This window comes from Chiloscyllium plagiosum, chromosome 51, assembly GCF_004010195.1.
Source record: "Chiloscyllium plagiosum isolate BGI_BamShark_2017 chromosome 51, ASM401019v2, whole genome shotgun sequence".
Classification (NCBI taxonomy): domain Eukaryota; kingdom Metazoa; phylum Chordata; class Chondrichthyes; order Orectolobiformes; family Hemiscylliidae; genus Chiloscyllium; species Chiloscyllium plagiosum.
In genome coordinates this window covers 1,961,351-1,982,554 of record NC_057760.1, presented here as the reverse complement: position 1 = coordinate 1,982,554, position 21,204 = coordinate 1,961,351, and the positions used below count along the sequence as shown (strand labels likewise).

At 44.4% G+C, this 21,204-nt stretch overlaps 1 protein-coding gene across 3 annotated transcripts in view; it reads left to right on the top strand.

Annotated features, from left to right (window-relative positions):
• Positions 1-21,204, top strand: part of adar (adenosine deaminase RNA specific) — a 92,992-nt gene that overhangs the window by 55,512 nt on the left and 16,276 nt on the right. For all 3 annotated transcript variants that reach the window (XM_043684003.1, XM_043684002.1, XM_043684001.1), the window contains exons 5-9: positions 5,949-6,084; positions 6,836-7,044; positions 9,395-9,548; positions 11,187-11,358; positions 17,739-17,832. In XM_043684003.1, the coding sequence (XP_043539938.1) occupies positions 5,949-6,084; positions 6,836-7,044; positions 9,395-9,548; positions 11,187-11,358; positions 17,739-17,832 (765 nt within the window). The remainder of the gene's footprint in view (positions 1-5,948; positions 6,085-6,835; positions 7,045-9,394; positions 9,549-11,186; positions 11,359-17,738; positions 17,833-21,204) is intronic.

The following is a 21,204-nucleotide window of genomic DNA, read 5'->3' as shown; positions in this document are numbered from 1 at the left end:
TGTAGGCCGGGATGGGTGGAGAGATAAATGGGTGGGGGGGATGATGTTTTGATGTATTTTGTGGCACATAGTTTGTGTGATGTCTCCTCGTTGGCCCCGCTGCTAAGCTCGGTAGCCTTGGCTGCTGAGTGACAAAACGACTGAGAAATAAGTACGAGACGGCTGTGGTCTGAGCAAACTGGATACCTCGGTATCACTCAAAAAACGGAACGCGTTTTCCACTTTCAATGGAGCAGTCCGGCTGGGAAGCGTCCCGGATAACCAACCTCCCAGCAGCCTTGCAAATTGTAAATGCACCTGCTCGACAAAGCTGGCAACAAGATCAGTCTCGAGTCAAACCGAGACAGTGATCGTGGGATGATACCTCTTGCTCTGCTTGAAGCTGAGCTCGGCTACTCCTCCAAGGAGCCGACTCGTCCAGTAGTGGATGACATGGTTAATGTTGTAGAAGGACCCACCAGATGATATAAGCATCACTACTCAAACCTTCTACAACAAGGATTATCAAATATTGAAACAGGGCACAGAGCATTCGGCAATCGAGATTGATGGTATGACAACCGAGACAGCTGCCTTCATGGAAGTTGTTGTTATCGAACCAACATATGACAGAACGTCTGTCCGAGGGGGTAATAATCCATTACCCCATTGACTGGTTGTTCTGCACAGACTGTGATACCCTCTTCCTCACGGTGAGCCTGTTCAAGCACATCACCAAGGTGCATTGAATTAAGAACATTCGGACAAAATGTTTATGAAGCGATAGAGCAGGAGAGTACCGCGCAATCTCCTGCCATTACCCTGTATGCAAAGGTAAGAAACCCCCTCCAGAAGGGGACTTCGCATGCAGCGCGTGACCAGTGGTTTACAACCCAGGCTGGACTAGGTCAACACGAGAGGCCTCAATACCCCGTTCTACAAAATTAAAATCGCCTCAAAATAGCACTCCAGGTCAAAGGCAAATCGGGGAGAAGTGACCACATATGATCACAGGAGGAAGTTGCACTCCTGAGGCAGTGAGAAAAGAGTTTTTCAGGATGCAAATTCATTAACAAAGAGATCGCTAGCATCCTTAAAACAAAAACACACAAGCAAATATCTGACAAATGCAGAACCCTTGCGAACACCCTGGCGGAGATCCAAATTCCAAATGGTGTGAGCATAGCTAATGACGTGCACGAATCTGAGACAATGTGTGTGTTTGGGATAATTCCAACGAACCAAACCCACGCTAAAGAGCCAATCGCAGAACACCAGCTTCAATGCCTAAGCACAGGGATATAGATGACCAGCTAAAACAAGCCGAGGAGCTTTTGAGCGTGAGGAATGCCCCGGACATTCTGGCCCTTGGGTTGGACTAATGGAGAATATTACTGACCTACTCATGAATGGTAGGGAGAGACAATTAATGGAGAAAGTCTCAAGGAGGCCAGATTAAAAAAGGACACATGGACTGGCAATAATACCAGCACAAAGAAAAGATGGGCAACACTTAGAGCTCTGTTCAGAGTGACGCAGCAGCTCTACAAAACCAGCCGGCGCCAGCTAGCCCGAGAGATCATGGGGGTGCCAGGGCTTGTCCTCTCCCAAAAGAGGAACTGGAGGCATGTTTCCAGGAGAAACTGTTGGTACCAAATCATAAATCCCATATCGGTAAATACGCCCTGTATACTGGGAACATAGATGATGGATCCTTGATGAAACCCATAGAGGTAGAGGAGGTTGAGACAGCTATCCAGGGGATAGACTAGCACAGTGCCGCTGGACCGGACACCCTGAAACTGGATGATATAAGATCCATTCACGAGGAGGAGGAGGAAACTCGTCTATCCCAACTCTTCTCCTTGTAGTTAAAATCAAACACAATACCGGAATTACTAAATAAAAGTCAAATGGTCTTGATGAAGACTGCCTGAAAAACATCGACAGCTGGCGGCTGATAACCATTGGTCCAATGCTGCTAAGAATTTTCACAAAACTAATGGCGAAAATGCCTCTGTGAAACTGTTAAAATTAACAACAGACAAAAGGGGCTTCGAGCAGCCACTTCCGGTTGCAATGAGAACGTTGTCATCCGAGAGAACATAATTAATGGAGCGAAACATAACAGTAAAGACCTTGCCATTGTCTTTGTTGATCTGGCAAAAGCGTTCGACTCGGTTGGGCACAAATTACTATTGAAAACGCTGCAGAGAACACATCTCCCGAAAGCCTTTGTAGACCGGATCCAGGATCTCTACGCTGGCAATACAACTGTGATAGAAGGGAACGGAACTTATACCACTCCAGTAAACATTGAGAGGGGCGTAAAACTCTCGCACATATTATTTAACATCACTCTGGATCCTTTGATATGCTCTATGGAGAAGGCTGACTCCGGGGGTCACCATGCCCCTAGGTGGTAGAAGAGTCAACTGCTTGACTTTGGCTTTCCCGGATGTCATAGCCCTTCTGCATTACTCTCAAACTGGTATGGTGAGGAATCTGAAGCTGCTCCAGGCATAGTGACATCGTGAAGACAAAAGGCTTCCACTTTACATTCAAGAGGAAGGCATTACTGTACAATCACTTGGTTAACTGGAAGCTGTGTATTGAATCTCTATTCTATATACCCTCAGGCGATACTGAGAAATACCTGGGTGCCTGTATTGACCGGTGGGCAGGTGTGTTGGAAGGAGAGGCTTAAGACCTGGGTGAAAGGAATACAGGCAGCATCTCTCTGACCAAAGCAATGCCTAGAAATCCTAAAACCTCATGTTGTCCCCAGATTGTATTTTTAGTTAATCCTGTCCGAAGTATTTCGAAGCATACTCATAAAGTTCGACCAGAACATACACAGCGCCATGAAAGAGTTCCTCCCCTTCCCACCTCATACCAACGATGGAATCCTGTATGCCAGCAACAGGAACGGCGGTCTGGGCATGCCAAAACAAGAAGTGCAGATTCCAGCCACGATTGTCTGCAAACGCCAGGCACTAGAGATGTCCAAGGATGCGATCATACGGGTCTCCTTTCAATATAGAGGAGAATGCAACGGTGTCTTCTCAAAGTCCTCAAAGAACTCGAAGATTTCCTGCCTTGCAGCCACAGTGGTGGTGAAGGGGAAATGGACCCAGTGACTCACCTCCAGGCCATTATGCCAGCACTTCAGGAGGTGGACGCTGGGCGACAGAAACCACCCGAACAGGTATGCAGGATGGAGAGAGGGGGAATTCCAAAAGTGGCGGAAGCTTGAATGTCAAGGAGCAAGCATTCAGTATTACAGAGATGACAGGATCGCAAACTCTTGGTTGAAACCAGCAATCCAACTAAAGTCTTCACAGCTCCTAAACTGCGGAGTAATCTATACCCGAGGAGCCACCTATCAAGAGGAACACCAAACAGAATCAACACTTGCCAAAAGTGTGAGACGGCAATCAAAACCATTTCACACATCTCCGGTTGTTGCCCATTCATTTAAAAACACTCGAATGAAGCGCCAGAATAGTATTGTAGACCAGCTGCAGAAGCATGTCAGTAAGTTCATAAGTTGAGCCGAGATTGTTCGTGAAAGATGGCTCACTGTGGAAACCCGATCTTCAATTTAAGAAAGATCAAAAGATCGTGGTGATCGATGTTACAGAGCGGTACAAAAATGACAGCAAAGCTCTAGAAATGGGGTGGCAGGAACAAAGACAGCAATACAACCACCTTAACGCCGAGATAATGGAATTGACGGAAGGCTCTGAGCCGAAGGCGGCTTCATAATGGGCGCTTGTGGCAAGTGGCTGGGCTTGAATAACAGCTTCATAAAATTCCTCAGCATTGAACGATTCCAAACATTCGCCCAAAAGACATCCAGGCTCACCTTATCACTGACAAGTTGTAGTAATTAGTGAGCAGAATACCACAGACCGGCCCTGGCCAGAGACGAGGTCCGGCCAAGCCCACCAAAAAAAATTAATAAGTAAAGAGCAAAACCAAGATCAGTTATGACACCAGACTGATATATTACATCTTATTTCGAGCCTCATTTAACACCAGTACGACCCGGACCCTGGCCCGTGGTAATGTCAGAGAGTACATGTCGTCGATGAGCGACTTAAAGATTCTGAAAAGGCACTCGTGTGTTTTTCAAAATAGATGGAGATAGGTCAGAGAGGAGGGTGGAGCAGATAGATGGGAAAGAAAATGGACAGGTCATGAGGGCGGTGCTGAGTTGGAAGGTTGGTTCTGGGATAAGGTGGGGCGGGGGGAGCGGTGGCAAAAGAGGGAACTGTTGAAATCCACATTGATGCCATGTGGTTCCCAAGGCATAAGATGAGACATTCTTCCTCCAGGCGTCAGGTGGTTAGCAAGCATGGTTGGAGGTAGAAATGTTCACCAATGATTGCACATTACTCCTCAGATTTTGAATCAGCCATGTCCAAATATAGCAAGACCTGGACGATATCCAGGCTTGTCTGAAAAATGGCAAGTAACATTGCTTGGATCTGTGAGACATTATTGACCATCTCCAACAAGAGAGAGAATCTCATAATCAACCCTTGACATTCAATGGGGTTCAGCAGTGGTATTGCCAACTGTCAACATCCTAGAGATCACCATTGATCAGAAACTGAACTGGACTAGCCATAAATACAAGAGGCTACAGCAGCAGGTCATCCTGCAGCAAGTAACTCGCCCCTGACTCCACAAAGCTTGTCCACCATTAACAAGGTACAAGTCAGGAGGGTGGTAGAATGCTTCCCACTTGCCTGGATGGGGGCAGTGCCAACCGCACTCCAGAAACTTGACACCGTCAGGACAAGCAGCCACTTGATTGACGCCACATCCACAAACATGCACTTCCCCCACATCAATACTGTCTAACAGCAGTGTGTACCATCATCAAGATGCACTGCAGAAACTCACCAAGGCTCCTTGGACAGCACCTTCCAAGCTGTTTTCATCTCTAGGAACTAGGGCAGCAGGTGCATGGTAACATCACTGTCTTCAAATTCTTCTCCAAGCTGCTTATCATCCTTGGAAATATTTCACCCTTCCTTCACTGACAATGGGTCAAAATCTTGAAATCTCTACCCACAGCATTAACTGCAGTGGTTCAAGATGTGGGCGGCACGGTGGCACAGTGGTTAGCACTGCTGCCTCACAGCGCCAGAGACCCAGGTTCAATTCCCGCCTCAGGCGACTGACTGTGTGGAGTTTGCACATTCTCCCCGTGTCTGCGTGGGTTTCCTCCGGGTGCTCCGGTTTCCTCCCACAGTCCAAAGATGTGCAGCCCAGGTGAATTGGCCATGCTAAATTGCCTGTAGTGTTAGGTAAGGGGTAAATGTAGGGGTATGGGTGGGTTACGCTTCGGCGGGTCAGTGTGGACTTGTTGGGCCGAAGGGCCTGTTTCCACACTGTAATGTAATCTAATCTAATCTAAGATGGCAGTTTACCACCACCATCTCAAGGCCAACTAGACTGGGCAATAAATGTTGGCCACCCAACAACACTCAGTTCCTGTGAATGAAATTTGTAAAAATTTGGATGGGCTCTCTGGTTAAATTCTTATCCAAATCTTGATCCAATTGTGCAACACTCCCTCAATACCACACCACGAGGGTCGGTCTGGATTTGTGTTTGAGTCTTCAAAGAGGGACTGTTCCACAACCTTCTGGCTCATTGGAAAAGAGACCATTCTGATATTACTGTGGAGCTGATGAGTGAACTGGTTTGGCATCAGACCAGTTGTTAATCACATGCCCAGTAACATACATGTGTGAATTTAACTCCTGACATTAAAGTGGTGAATTCTAACCTTCAGAGAAACTCAATTATTTCTTTATAGTAAATCCTGAAGGGATATTTGGGTCCCCATAGATTAAGGCTACCTGAGTGTATATTGTAATAAGCCATTTGTTTCCAGTATGACCTGTTTTGCTGCACTCTGTAACCAGTCTTGATGCTCTCCTTCTCTATAGATTCACCATCATGGTTAAGCTGGGCAATGAGACCTTCCCGACAGCAACAGCTAACAGCAAGAAGCTGGCCAAGATGTTAGCGGCAAAGGCGGCTGTTGTCAATCTCTTGGGAAATTCTCCCCCCTTTCATTCCAAGGTAAGCTGTGGACCCACATGGCTGCAGCGTTGACTATTCTGACACCAATGATGATGGTGTGGGTGTGGTGCTAAGGGAAATCCAAGAGGAGTACATGGAGTACAGAAGTGACCAGTGTAAAGTCCACATGTTCCGTTTGCTCCCTAGAATTTCCCGAGGCTGCTGTAGTACTAAGCAATGTCACGCGCTGATTTTCAAACAGTCTTGAGGCTTCAGGCATTCGACCTGCTGAAGGGTCATTGCCAGAAGCTAATGTTCTCCTTCAGTAATCCTCATGCTGCCTTTTTCTGAAATTCTTCTTCCCTGTGCTGTCTTTTCCAAAGTGGTTACTTCATCACTTGTACGAGAATACGTCACATTGGTACTCTGCACTGATCCGCTGTTGGGGAGAAGGACAGCCTGCAGGTCTGTTCTTTCACTGAACCCTTTACTTGGGCAACGAAGCTTTCTGTGCACTACGTAACTGTGCATCAGCTGCGTCGGTAATAATTCCACCTCTGCGAGGTTGAGGTCAAGCTGCACCATAGCATAATCTGTGTTAACATTGTAGTTAACCTGAGGTCCCATCAATTCATTCAGTTATACTTTCAAGGTCTTGTTTGAAAAGAGAATCCCACGAAAATTTATTTGACTGAAATGCTCCAGGCATGGATCCTCAGAATTCGCTTCTGTTTATCTTTCAGGCTCCCACCTTCTTCCTATTGAACTGTTCCACTCAGTGTCACTGGTAACTTTCTTTTCTCTGTGTTAGCCCTCAGACACAAACACAGAGAATTCTCAAAGCTCCATTCCATCCCTGTCATCGATGGACCTGGAGGCTGCCCACGCAGCTGGCCTGGGGGAGCTGATCACCTACCTGAACAAGAACCCTATTGGAGGGCTCCTGGAATACGCACGCTCAAAGGGATTTGCAGCCGAGCTGAAGATGATTGACCAGTCAGGGCCGCCACATGATCCCAGGTTGGTACCTCCCTCTCTTTCAAAGTGGTTGTTGAAATTGCTACCCCCACTGCTTTCAGGCGGAGCACGAAGCACGCCAAATCATAGTAGCTCAATGCATCTTTTTTTAAAAAATCAACAGAACCTGGATTTTTGCCCATTATCTGAAATCTGTCTCCCCTGATCCTCCCAGCAATGGGAATAGTTTCTCCACTGATGACTCTACAAGGGTTTTTTTTAACACCACTGTTACATCTCACTGTAACCTTCTCTGTTCCGAAGGTACAGTTGCAACATTTAAAAGGCATCTGGGTTGGTAAATGAATAGGAAGGGTTCAGAGGGCAATGGGCCAAATGCTGGCACACAGGGCTCGATTAATTTAAGAAATCTGATCGGCATGGATGCGTTGGACAGAAGGGTCTGTTTCTGTGCTGTCTGACTCTGAAAACAATCCCAACTTCTCCAACCTTTTCATAGTGATTGAAATCTTACCCTCCCGGGTGCTATTCTCGTAAATCTCTCCTCTGCCAGCGATCTTTAGTTTTCCGCTGAACTTTCAATGAAGTGACTCTCAGCCTGTGGAATTTCTGTGCTGATGAACTAGACTTTTGCTTTTAAACAAACACACGTTAATTAGTTATAAATTCCATCCTTCTGAAATTGGATTGTGCCTGGGCGAGAGCTTTTTAAACCTTGTAACACCTGCAATGAAACAACGACAGGTTTGCTTATTTGTGAGGGGAGCATTTTAAGGTGATAAATTTAAGAGCATTGCACAGTACTGAAGTGTGAGAGCTTACCAATCCAGTGGTGTGCATTTACTAAATGAGCCTCATGACCAAACCGTTTGCTTGATACGGTGCACCACGTAGGGTTTTGGTCCTATTTCAGTAAATATGTCAGCAATATGACACAGAGACTAACCTTAAGGTGTGAGGGATGAAAAGAATCTGATCTTTGCTCTTTTAAAATCGCTGTTTGACATAGTTGAGGTTCCTGCTGTTAGCATATTGTCTTGAGCTTTTGTCAGGAGGAGTCACAGAAACCTGGATCACAGGAGGAGCCTATTTTTCTGGCTCTTTGAAGAGCAAACAGTCGAATGTCACACCCCAGTTTTGCTTCCTATAACCAATCTGATTGCAAGCAGTGAGTTTTAAGTCATAGCAGCCCTCTGTGTGAAAGGTTTTGCTTTCAAGAAGCAAGTAATATTTGCAGTTTCTAAGCCTGCCTTCTCTGTTTGTTCATGATGCTATTAACATGACCTCCCATTCCTTTCCCCCTCATTCATGTATGTAGCTATCTCTTAATTGTATCTGTTTTCCCTTTTAACCACTCCTTCCATGTTCTCAACACTCCTGAATTCTCTGAATGACTTGAATTTATGAGTGATCCCCTTACACTTGTGGCGCCAATTCTGGTTTAAGTCACAGGTGCAAGTACCCTTTTTTTTTCACCCTCATCCTGTTAAACCTGTTTATTTTCTGTCCAATCATTCCTTAATCTTCTCCTTTCTAGGGGAAAAGGACCCAGTCTTGTCAGTCTTTCCTGGATGTCATAGCTTTTCAATTTTGTGCTTGATTGGGTTCGCAATTACCCCTGCCATCACGGAGTCAGAGAGGTCTATAGCGTAGAAAAAGGCTCTTTGGCCCATCACAGCTGTGCCAGTCAAAAAACAAGCCCTGCGTACTGTCATCCCATTTCCCAGCACTAGGTCCATAACCTTGTATATCTTGGCATCACAAGTGCATGTCTAAATGCTACTTAAATGTTATACGGTTTCTGTTCCTCTCACCCTTACAGACAATGAGTTCTAGATTCCCAATGCCCTGTGAGTGAAAAAGCATTTCCTCGTTCCCCTCTCAACCTCCTGCCCCTCACTTTTAATCTATATCCCCTGTTCATTGATCACTCCACAACAAGCAACCTTCCTTCTTGTCTACCCTATACATGCCCCATATAATTTTATGACACTCCCTCTGTCTTCAAGGTTAACAACCCCAGTCTACTCAATCTCTCTCCAACCCCAGGCAACATCTTGGTAAAACTCTTTGGCACCCTGTCCAATGCAATCACATCCTTGCTATAATGTGGATTTCAGAACTGGACTCTCATTCTTGGGTTGTGACCTAACCACGACTTTATACAGTTTATAGCCTAACATCCCTGCTCTGGATTAGGGAGCCTACTCATGCCTCCATTAGCCCGTTGACCTCGTGCACAAGTTACCACTTGTTAGCAAATGCCTGTCATGATGATGCTTGAGCACAAAGCTGGGAGAGAAACATGTGCTATCATTTAATGGTACTCTCAATATTCTGTGCTGACTTAAGAAAGATTAACATTATTTTTCTTGCTTTTATTTTGGTGTAGGTTTACCTACCAGGCGAAGGTTGGAGGTCGCTGGTTCCCTCCAGTGAGCTCCAGCAGCAAAAAACAGGCGAAGCAGGAGGCAGCGGATGCTGCCCTTCGTGTCCTCATTGGCGAGGGTGAGAAGGCAGCTCGGACCGGAGAGTTTCCTTCAGAGGTAGGCTCTTCTAAAGTAAGAGACCTCGGAGTGCAGGTACATAGTTCTTTGAAAGCTGTGACACAATAATCAGGGTGGTGAAGATATTTAGCAAGCTTACCTTTATTGCTGAGACCTTTTGAGTATAGGAGTTGGGATGTCATGTTGAGATTGTACAGGATATTGAGGCCTCTTCTGGAATTCTGTGTGCAGTTTCTGGTGGCCTTGTCATAGGAAGGATATTATTAAACTGGAGAGGGTTCAGAAAAGATTTATCCAGGATGTTGCCAGGACTGGTGGCTTTGAGTTATAAGGATGGGCGGGGACCTTTTCACTAGACCATAGGAGGTTGAGGGGGTGATCTTAGAGAGGTTTATGAGATCATGAGGGGCATAAATAAGGTGGATAGCAATGGTGGTTTCCCTAGGGTGGGGGGGGTTCAAAACTAGAGGGCTTATTTTTAAGGTGAGAAAAGAAAGATTTAAAAGGGACCTGAGGGGCAACCTTTTCTCAGAGGGTGGTGCGTATACGGAGTGAACCGCCAGAGGAAGTGGTAGACGCAGGTATAGTTACAGCATTTAAAAGACATTTGGACAGGTTCATGAATAGGAAATGTTTAGAGGGATGTGGGATAAAAGGTGACAAGTGGGACTAGTTTAGTTTGGGAAACTTGGTTGGCATGGACTAGTTAGACCAAAGGATCTGTTTCTGTGCTGTATGACTCTTTAACACAGCATGTTGGGGTCGAATTGTGTAACTGGTTGCAGACCTGTAGCTGGAGATTCAATACATCCAGCCTCTGTGCCAGAGAGAGAGAAAAGCGGTTGCAGCTTACCTATTCCTGATCAGATCTGGCATACTCCTGCATGCTTATGGGAGAAAGAGAGAGAACCTGGCCCAGGGCTAGCATTGTGTACTACAGTGAAGTGCCCCACGCTGCTCGCTGCAGTCTTGCAACTGCTAAACATAATATGGAAGAAATTGAATGGGCAATCTCCTTTTACCTCCCAAAACCACCCACCCATCCATCCACCACCACCTCAAAAGGCAGGAGTAACAGGGACGCCATCACCTCCAGATTTACCTCCCATGCCAAACACATCGCCCTGACCTAGCCATTCCTGTTAGGATGTTTTGGGTCAAAATTCCTGACTGCCATCGATGTGGGAGCACCTGTGGTGTGGGTTGCAAGGAGTTCAAGAAGTTGGCTTGCCACCAGCACCTCAAAGGCATGAGCAATAAATGTCAGCCTTCCCAGCAACACCCACATCCCGAGAATGAACTGTGAATAAAAGCTGCACTCTGGCCTGAGTCAGCAGCCTCAGCTGAATAGAGGGAAAACTGTGGGCGGGCGAGCGAGTTCAACCTCGTAACGTGGGAAATGTTTGGCTGCTGAGTGGAGTTGTTTTGCAAAGTATAGTTTGTCTTTGCTGCCATGGTAACTGGGGTACCGTGTGGAGGCGATGGGCTGTGTCAGTGGAAATGGTGCCACGTTGCAGTACAGTAAGCAACAAAGGAACAATATTTGCTGATAATGTAACTGAGGGTTAAATTGCCTGTGAAGAGATGAGCTGTGCTTAATCTCAGCAGTCTCCTGCTCCCACCGCTGAGTAATTCTCTCTCTCTCTGTCTCTGTCTCTCTCTCTCTTGTTTCTGCAGCTGCCTGTGTCCGGGGGTACAATGCATGATCAGATTGCCATGCTCAGCCACCAGTGCTTCAACAATTTGACTGCACGGATCCAGCACAGTTTGCTGGGTCGAAAGATCCTGGCAGCCATCATCATGAAAAAAGGCGATGATGATCTGGGGACCACCGTCAGCCTGGGCACAGGTACGCATCACGGGGTTGGGGTGGCTGTGCGCCTGCTATAGCCAATCATGAGGGCCTACCGCATGGAGCTTCCCACAGGATTGCAAACATACAATTTTGGAGCAGGATCAGGCCATTCCAGTTTGCTCTGGTATTTAACAACAACATGGCTGACCTTCAGTTGACAACTCTACATTCCTGTCTCTCTTCCAACCCCCACCCCCACCCCCACCCACCCACACTCCATTAATCTTCCGTCCCCTTTTGCTTAGGAAGAGGCTAACCACCTCTGTCTTCGGGAATATTTAGAGAAAGAAATTGAATCCCACTGCCTTTTTAAGGACAGAGTCCCAAAGACTTGCTACTCTCTCAGCAAGTAAACATTTGCTTCAGTTTTATCTTAAATGGCCTTGGATTCACCCGAAGGAGGAAACCTTTATTTTCCATGTCCACGTTGTCAAAGCCCCTCAGGATCTTTCTTTCAGCCATGTCGCTGCTCAGTCTTGCAAACTCTGGCGGATACAAGCCTAGTCTGTCCACCTTTTCCTCATAACACAACCTGGCCATTCCAGGTATTAGTCTAAGCTCCTTCCTTCGTGTTTATGTCCTTAATTAAATAAGGAGACCAAACCATGTGCAGTACTTCAGATGTAGCTTCATCTATAACTGAAAGATAACCTCCCTACTTTGTTGTTATTATTGTGAGGGGAACTGAAAACCATATTCACTTTTCCGAATTACTAGCTATATCTGCATACTAACCTTTTGCAATTGATAACATTGTATAGGATCAATGGCACAGAAAAACACTCTTTGACCCAACAACTTTGTCAGGTTATATCTCCCACTCAAGCCTTCTCTCATCTTTTTTCCTCTGGATCTACTACCTTAACCACTCTTCTCCCTGTGCTTAGAGTCAGAGAGATGTACAGCACGGAAGCAAACCCTTCGGTCCTACTCATCCATGCTGACCAGATATCCTAAATTAATCTAGTCCCATTTGCCAGCACCCGGCCCATATCCCTCTAAACCCTTCCTATACATGTACCCATCCAGATGTCTTTTAAATGTGGTAATTGTACCAGCCTCCATCACTTCTGGCAGCTCACACCACCCTCAGTGTGAAAAATTTGCCCCTCAGGTCCCTTATAAGTTTTTTCCTTCTCACCTTAAACCTATGCCCCCTCTAAATTTTGGAGTCTACCCCTTCCCCCTAAAAGAAACAGGGGAAAAGACCTTGACTATTCACCCTGTCCATGCCCCTCATGATTTTATAAACCTGAATAAGGTCACTTCTCATCCTCCAGTGGTCTATGGAAAGCAGCCCCAGCCTATTCAGCCTCTCCCTATAGCTCAACCCCAGCAACATCTTTCCTATAGCTTGTCCCTTGTCCCGAAATTCATCTATTTGGATTCACTTCAACCACTCCCTGTGCTAGTGAGTTCCAAGTTCTTACCACCCTCTGGGTAAATGAATTTCTTCTGAATGCCACATTAGGTTTCTTTGTGTCTTATTTCAATAGCCTGTGTTTATGCTGCTGTATGATTTATGCTGCTCTGTGCTTTATGCTGTGTGTACCCACTGTATTGAAACCTTCCATCACTTTAAAGATCTCCACTAGGTCCCCCTTTGACTTTCTTTCAGCAGGAAAGAGGCTCACCCAGTAAGTCCTTCCCAGATACGTATACTCTCACGTCCTTGGAATTGTCCTTGTAATCTTCTCTTCACCCTTCCCTGTGTCTGTGTATCCAGAACTGCACGAAACACTCCAACTAGGGTTTGATATAGGTTCAGCATAACTTCCTTTTCAGTTCTGTCCTTGCAGAAGTCAAAACAAATGCTTAGCCATGCTAACCTGAGGTGTGCTATTGTAGTGATTGATGTGTTTGTTCTCTGTAATCCCTTTCTTTGTCCACTCCGCCCTAGACTTGCACCTTCTGAGTTCAAAGTGACTTCCACGTTCTTCGTACCTAAATGTGTTACCTCGCCACACCACTCTGTGTGGTAACAAGTCTCACAAAAACATATGACCAGCTTTTTTGAAATCTCTCCCTCTTTAAAATGTCCTGATAGAGTGCAAGGGTGGAAAAAAATGATTATAGATTTATACGAAACAAGGTCTCCGTTTTGAACTCAACATCAGATAAAGGGCCATCAAAACATACAGATTAGATTGACCAGGCTGGTGCCAGAGGTGTGAGAATTGTAGTTCCAAGAAAAACTTATGATCGTGAGATTATTTCTCCCAAAGCAGAGAAGGCAATATTAGGTTAAATTGAAGCTGTTAAAGTTATGAAGTGTCTTAAAAGAAGTAGGGAGAAACTATTCCTTCTGGTTGTAAGGTCAGTGACGAGATGTCATTAATTTTAAATCCTCATTAAAAGTGAGGGGGGGAAAATGTGCAGAAGTTTCTAAACACAGGTCTGTTTGAGCATGAAGCAAAACAGAAGTAGCTGAAAAAGCTCAGCATCTGTGAAGAGAAATCATAATTAACCACAGTTCTGAGGTAGGGTCACCGGACCTGAAACGCTAACTCTGATTTCTCTTCACAGGTGCTGCCAGACATACTGAGCTTTTCCAACAGCTTCTGGTTTTTTTTGTTTCTAATTTGCTGCATCTGCAGTTCTTTTGGTTTCTGTTAGAGTGTGATGTACTTTATTAAAAGAGAGAAGCAGCTGCCATTGTATCTCTTAAGAAGTGAAGAGGCCACTTGGTGGAATGCCTATCCTTGCCACACTGTTTTAACTTCATGTTCTTACAATTATTCAGCTCGTCCTGCAGACATTTTCCTGCTTCATAACAACACAGCTGGGGGAATGGCAAAAAAAAAAATCTTTTTAAGAGCTTCCACCTCTGTTCAGAATGGCTTTGAGCCATTCCACATCCAACAACTTGCTCTGAAAACTCTGCTCCCATTGTGTGAACTGTGACAAATTCCACCGTGGCAGCTGAGAACCCAAACCCCTGAAGCAGTTTGTCCCATCTCCCAGTGTTAATGGGTCCTTGAAGGAAACCCCAAGATCCAGATACTAACCTTTACTTAAAAACCATCGGTTCTGGTGTGGACTGTATCATTCTGTGCCAAATTTTGCTGGAACCATCAATTAATTCTTACAATATATTTTATAAACCAGGGTGAAACTGTTTCTGCCAGTGGCAGAGGTAATGAAAAATTGAATGCATAATTGAAAAGGAGAAAGATACAGGGATAGGAAGAAAAGCAGAGCAGTGAGGATTGGTTTTTGACTCTGCTGGTAAAATCGGCACAGGCATGATGGGCTGAATTCCTTCAATAACTTGGCTTGTTACTCAGTTTGTTCTGTGTATTTGCTGTATCTAATGTAATTTTTTTTAAAGAGGCTTGTGTCCAACTACATAAATCTGAAAACAATTCACCTTCAGGTAGGGAGTTTTGTAGCCTACATGGTTTGATAAATGAGGACCCTAGAGGTTAGTGCAATACTTATACATGCGTTTGGTGTCTGCTTGTTTCACATTCTTTTTGAGAAGATTGTTGAGGCAGCTGACAGCTTGCTGCACAATAGACTTTTTTTGCTTTTAAAATAACTATAAGTAGAAACATCAATCTTAAACAAACTGTGAGAGAAAGTAAGATGTACATTTTTTTGTGTTATGATCAAGGTCCCTTCTAAACCTACCATTCTTTGTAACCTTCAATTTCTGCTTACCTCTCTGCAAAAGGATGGAGTTTTGGTGCTGGATGTTAGATTACTTTCAGTTTTAAGCATCAGCTCTTCCAGGACAGGGCATTGAAACTGAATGTAAAACGCTGCCTACGTTGTCCTTGACACTCCCTAAACGCAGTATAATGTAGGCTAGATAAAGATTAAATCTCCCTCTAAATTGTTCCATTCACACATCTCAGATTCCACTTCCAAAATGTTTTCCTATATCCTTCTCCATGCATTCCCTGTTTGTGGTACGGTCAGAAAGAGTAGCCTGGCTTCTCCACTTTCTGGCAAGATTATTGAGGGCTGTATAGAAATTGCCCGTGGAATTCTCTGCCACAGAAAGTGGTTGAGGCCATTGAGTGTTTACAGGAAGGAGTTGGATATAGTTCTCAGGGCAAAAGGGAACAAAAGAGTAATGGGAGCAAGTGGGAACAGGGGACTGAATAGAATGATCAGCAAAACTCAAAAGAGTTTAGCATTGATTTATTACAAGGAATCTATTGGCAAAGCCAGAAATGTTGAGGTCTGGGAGGGTGAAGTGAATCCAAATATAAATACTAGCCAGTCCTTTAAGAATGCCTCTTGTACAGGAACAGTCAAAGTTGTTTTTTTTTAAATTTTATCGAATGGCAGAGTAGGCTCGAAGGCCCGAATTGTGTACTCCTGTTCCTATGTCTCCCAGGTTTCCAGTTGCAATGAATTTGGGTGGGTGTTTTACCAGCTGTATGACTTCTTTTGAAAGCCCACCTTGGAGTGTTAACAGTGCTGCCTTGCTTGATTTGTCCTTTCGTCATGAGTCTAACCATCTTTGTAAGATATTTCAGGCTCACTGGTGTCCCCCAAGCCTTAGCAGTAAAATGAGAGGCAGAAACAGTGTTAAGTTGCAGGTTTCTGAAAACTAATCACAATTAGAACCCTTGTGAAAAAATATCACTCTTTGTCTCTCATTTCTTCAGGAGATAAATGATGCAAAGAGTGCTGAATTAGGATTAAAGCATTGGAGTTACTTTGGCTAACCAAATGCATTGGAGGTTCAAGCAAGTTAAATATTGCATCTGTACAATTAGCAACACACCAAATGTTTTAACTATTGAAGATACACATCACAAGTTGCTTGTGACGAGTATCTCCAGACTGCCCCTCTCTTATCATCTTCTCTTTGTTTTTTCTGCCCGACCCTATGTCGTGCCAAGTTTTGCTTTCCACGTTGCACAGGCTATGGGTCATCTGCTCCATCACCTCCATTCTTCAACCTTGTGGTATTAACTTGTACAGGAGCAAAACTCAAGAGTTTAGAGTTGATTTATTGCAAGGAACCTGTTAGCAAAGCCAGAAATGTTGAGGTCTGGGAGGGTGAAGTGAATCCAAATATAAATACTAGCCAGTCCTTTAAGAATGCCTCTTGTACCGGAACAGTCAAAGTTGTTTTTGTTTAAATTTTGTGCTTTTAAGTGACAAATCATTTCCGTAATCTGTGGAGTGTAAATAATAATTTAATGTGAAATGGATTTAGCCGGTTTTGCACTGTAAGCTCTAACAGCATCATGTGGCCCAGTGCGTTCAGCAGCCCCATGCACACCTGCTCAATACTGTATTACTGCCTGTACCCAAGTATTAAGGATTTTTTGAATTACAAATGACCAGAAAACAAGGCTATTCCTTGAGGCTTTTAATTTTAGCTTTTATTTACTGTAACCTTTCTCTGGACTGCAATTTCATGAGGACTGCTAGAGCAGTCTTTGGGGGAGTGATCAAGCCCAGCTCACTGTCATATGTCCCCAATTCTTAGATTATATAGATGGGCAGTGAAACAGGTTCTTCTATTGGGAAGGAGCATGGGAAGTAATGTTTTCAACGTGAGTCCTCAACCAATCTGAACTACTGTGGAAGAATCAGTTGAAATGTTCATGAGGTTGCTGAGACCACATTTGTAATCTGCACCAACTTAACCGATCCCAGCCAAATGAATGTTTTGGGGACACTTCAGTTACAGCATGTGACTTTGAAAGAGAGGCTGGGGAGAAACCAGGTTTATTGTGATATCTGTGACCACAGCAAGAGAGAGAAATCAGCCAGGGTTCCTGATCCTGATCACTGCCCAGTAACTCTATGTTTGAGAGAGAGAGAGAGAGAGTGTTTTGTGTGTGGTGTTTGGGGGTTGGAATCACCCAGGGTTCTCAATCCTGATTAATGTTTCCTTAGCCCCCATGTTTGAGCGAGCAAACGGAAATCTGTCAGGGCTCCTGTCCAGTGACTTCTGCTCGCAAGGTTGTGTGTGGATGACCGTATCCTGTCTGTTGTAAGTTCCGTAGTCAAATAGCCTGTTGAGTCATGAAGGATAGTGCTTTAGTCAGGTAAGGGAAAGTCTGATTAACTTTACTTTGGCAAAATGTCAGAGCATCAGGAGAAAGCAATAAAGAATGCATAGGGAGCATCTTTAAAACAAAAGAAATAAAGTTTAATAAATTTTCACTGATTCTAAGAGTGGAGATTGTTTTTGGCACTTACTCTGGTTGTGGCTATTTAACATGGTCACAGTTGATGCCATTGCTGTGTGACCCGAGGATGAGAAAACATAATGACTGATGCATTTTTATCAGTTTGAGTTCAATCGAATCAGTCTCTTGGTAGAACCTTCAAGGGTATACTGTTGAAATGTTAGGGTTTGCTGAGACTGTGCTGATACACTTTCTCCTGCTTTCCTACAGGTAACCGATGTGTTAAAGGAGAGGAGCTCAGCCTTAAAGGGGAAACCGTTAATGATTGTCATGCAGAAATCATCTCCCGGAGGTGCTTCATAAGGTAAAGGGGTTTCTAGAGACAGGGAGAAGAACTGAGAGGTTTAACCTTAGCAGGCAGTGGGCTTGTTTGCAATGATACTTCGCTACACAAACAAGGAAGATCACAATTTTAATTGCAGGTCTGTACTCGGTTGATTGGAGAACTACAAACCACTAGCAAAAGAGGCTTAGCCTCCCCTCCCTGCGTGTCGACTGTGTATTTTGATTTTGTATCTTGTTGGCAGAGTAGACCCAATTTCTCCTTTCTACTGCTATAACATTTTCTGACGGAAAGTTGATATCGGGCTCAACATGTTAACTTTGTTTCCGCAGACGCTGCCAGAGCTGCTGAGTTTTTCTAGTGTTTTGAGTTTTTGTTTTTGCCAATAGAAGGGACTGCTGTGATTCATGTGGGACCGTGAACATAATGACTGTGATGATTAGGGTCCTGCAATTGAGTGGTAGGAGTTGGATGGATGGAATGATGTTTTCACGTCTTACCATTGCTCATACTCTGTTCTGTCCCAGCTCATTGTGCAGCATCTCTCATTTGAGAGTACGTGCATACGTATGGGAACAATAAGGATGAGGACAGGATCAGGCTCATGGCCCAGCAGAGAAATCAAGGGGCAGGATTAAACACACACCGTGGAAAAATAAAAAAAATGGAAGCGGGACAAGCGATGTTAAAACGGCAAGCTTTAAGGCTTTGTGTCTTAATGCACAACGAATTCACAATAAAGTAGTAGAATTAATCATGCATTTAGATGAAAATAGGTATGATTATAATAGGGATTACGGAGACGTGGCTGCAAGGTGACCAGGGATGAGAACTGAACATCCAGGGTATTCAGTTTTTAGGAAGGACTGACTAAAACGGAATGGTGGTCGAGTTGCATCTCTAGGGGATTAATGCAACAGTAAAGAAGGATATTAGCTCTGATGCTGTGGAATTTGTATGTTAAAGCCGAGAAAGACTCGAGAAAAAAATCATATCCTCATATGGTGGAGGTGAGCTCAGGAATAGCATTAAACAGAAAATTAGATTCACGTGCAATGATGGAACATCTGGCTGACTTTAATTCTTTTTATTCATTCATTGTGTATGGATCTTGCTGGCTAGGCTAGCATTTATTGTTCATTGAGGATGAATGCAGATATTTAGCTGCTAGTCAAGAATAAAAAAGAATCATATATTGGATATAAACAGTTGAATTCAAATGAATCTCCTGAACAGTATAAAGTGTTGCGGCGTTCTTAACAGGGAGATCAGGAAGGCAAAGAAGGGGATATGAGATAGCCTTGGCAAATAAGGTTAAGGATAATTCAAAACGATTCTTCAAGTGCTTTAAGAGTAAAAGAGCTACTCGAGAGAGAGTAAGGTCCCTTAAAGATCAAAGAGGTCATCTTTGTGTTGAACCTCAGGAGATGGGGCAGATCTTAAATAAATATTTCAAGTCAGTTTTTACTGTGGAGAAAGAAAGGGAGACTAGAGAGCTCAAGAACTAAATATTGAACATTTGAAACAGTTCATATTACAGAAAAGGAAGGGCTGGAGGTCTTAGAAAATGTGTCCCCCACTATATTGAAAAAGGGAGGTAAAGAGAAACCAAGAATTATAGATCAGTTAGTCTGATGTCAGTAGTGGAGAAATTGCTAGAGTTCATTATAAAACAATGAATAGCTGAGCATTTAGAAACTAGTGACATGATTGGACGGAGTAGCATGGATTTACAGAAGAGCAAACATGCTTGGTGAATCTGTTGGAACTCTTTGAGGACATAACTTGCAGAGTTGGTGAGGGGGAGCCAGTGGATGTGGTCTATGCAGACTTTTAAAAGGCTTTCAACATAAGAGCCAAGTGTGTACGATTGAAGTGTGTGAGATTGACTGGTGGGATTGATGGATAGAAAACTGGTTGGCAAATGGAAAACAAAGAACAAGAGTAAATGGGTCTTCTTCTGAAACTTGGGTAATGATGGTGGGATACCGCAGGGATCAGTGCTAAGACCCCTTACTATTCATAATACATACTAATGATCTGAATGAGGGAACTGAATGTAATGTATCAATTTGCAGATGACTCAAAGTTGGGTGGGACGGGAAGCTGTGAGGAGGATGCAGAGTCACCTCAGTGCAATTTTGACAAGCTGAGTGGGCAGATGCAGTATAATGTGGATGAATGGGAGTTATCCTTTTAGAAAGCAAAACCAGGAACGCGGATTATTGGCTATAAATCGGTAGAGGGGAATGTGCAGTGAGAACTGGGTCCCCTTGTTTCAGTCACTGAAAGTAAGCATGTAGCTGTAGCAGGGGGTACCACCCTTCATCGCGAGAGGATTCGAATACAGGAGCAGGGATGTCTTGCTGCAAATACACTGGGCCTTGGTGAGATCACACGTGGAATATTGTGTGCAGTTCTGTTCTCCAGATCTGAGGAAAGATGTTCTGGCAATGGAAGGTGTGCAGCGAAGGTTTCCCAGACTGATCCCTGGCATGGCAGGACAGACGTAGGAAGAGGAATTGGATCGATTAGGACTATATTCACTGGAGATCTCCTAGAAATAAAATTCTAACAGGTCTAGGCAGACTGGATGTTCCCAATGGTGGGTGAGTCCAGAATTGGGAGACATGGTTTAAGGATATGGGGTAAACCATTTAGAATTGAGAGGAGGGACATTTTCTTCACCCAGAGAGTGAGGAACCTGTGGAATTCACTGGCACAGAAAGCAATCTATGCCAAAACATTGTATGATTTCAAGAAAGAGTGGCATAAGCACTTGGAGCTAAAGAGATCAGTGGATACAGGGTTGGGGGAGAAGCAGGAACAGATATTGAGTTGGATGATCATCAATGAATGCTGGAGCAGAATTGAAGGGCCGAATGGCCTACTCTTGCTCCTTTTTTTAATGTTTCTGTGAATTTGAGGCACTTCATTTAGTGACAGTGACGAAACAGCCCTTTGGGACTGTTGCCTGCCTCAGGTGAGGCACTTGCTGTCGCTGTCCTTGTCGATGTAGTAGAGGTTGCATGGTTGGGGAGGTGCTGGGAAATAATCCCAGTAAGCAAAGATCTGGCGTATAATTCAGCAAAGTACACCAACCTGAAGGGAAAGATTCCTTGCTGCATGACTGGGCTTTTTCACAAAATGTATACTGCCTGTCAGCAATGGCGAGGGACAAAGGGTGATTTCTTTTACTTGCTCCTCACCCCCCTCCATGGCATGTAATTAAAGCTGGCCTCATCCCAGCCAAGACTGTGCTGTCCAAATCTCTGCAGATCCTTATTTTTAATTCTCCTGACCAGAATCCTGCAGTGCTAAATCCCAGTTAACCTTCACTCTCTCCTTCATGAGCTATCAAAGTCGCATGCAATGGCCCACTAAGCGAGTTGA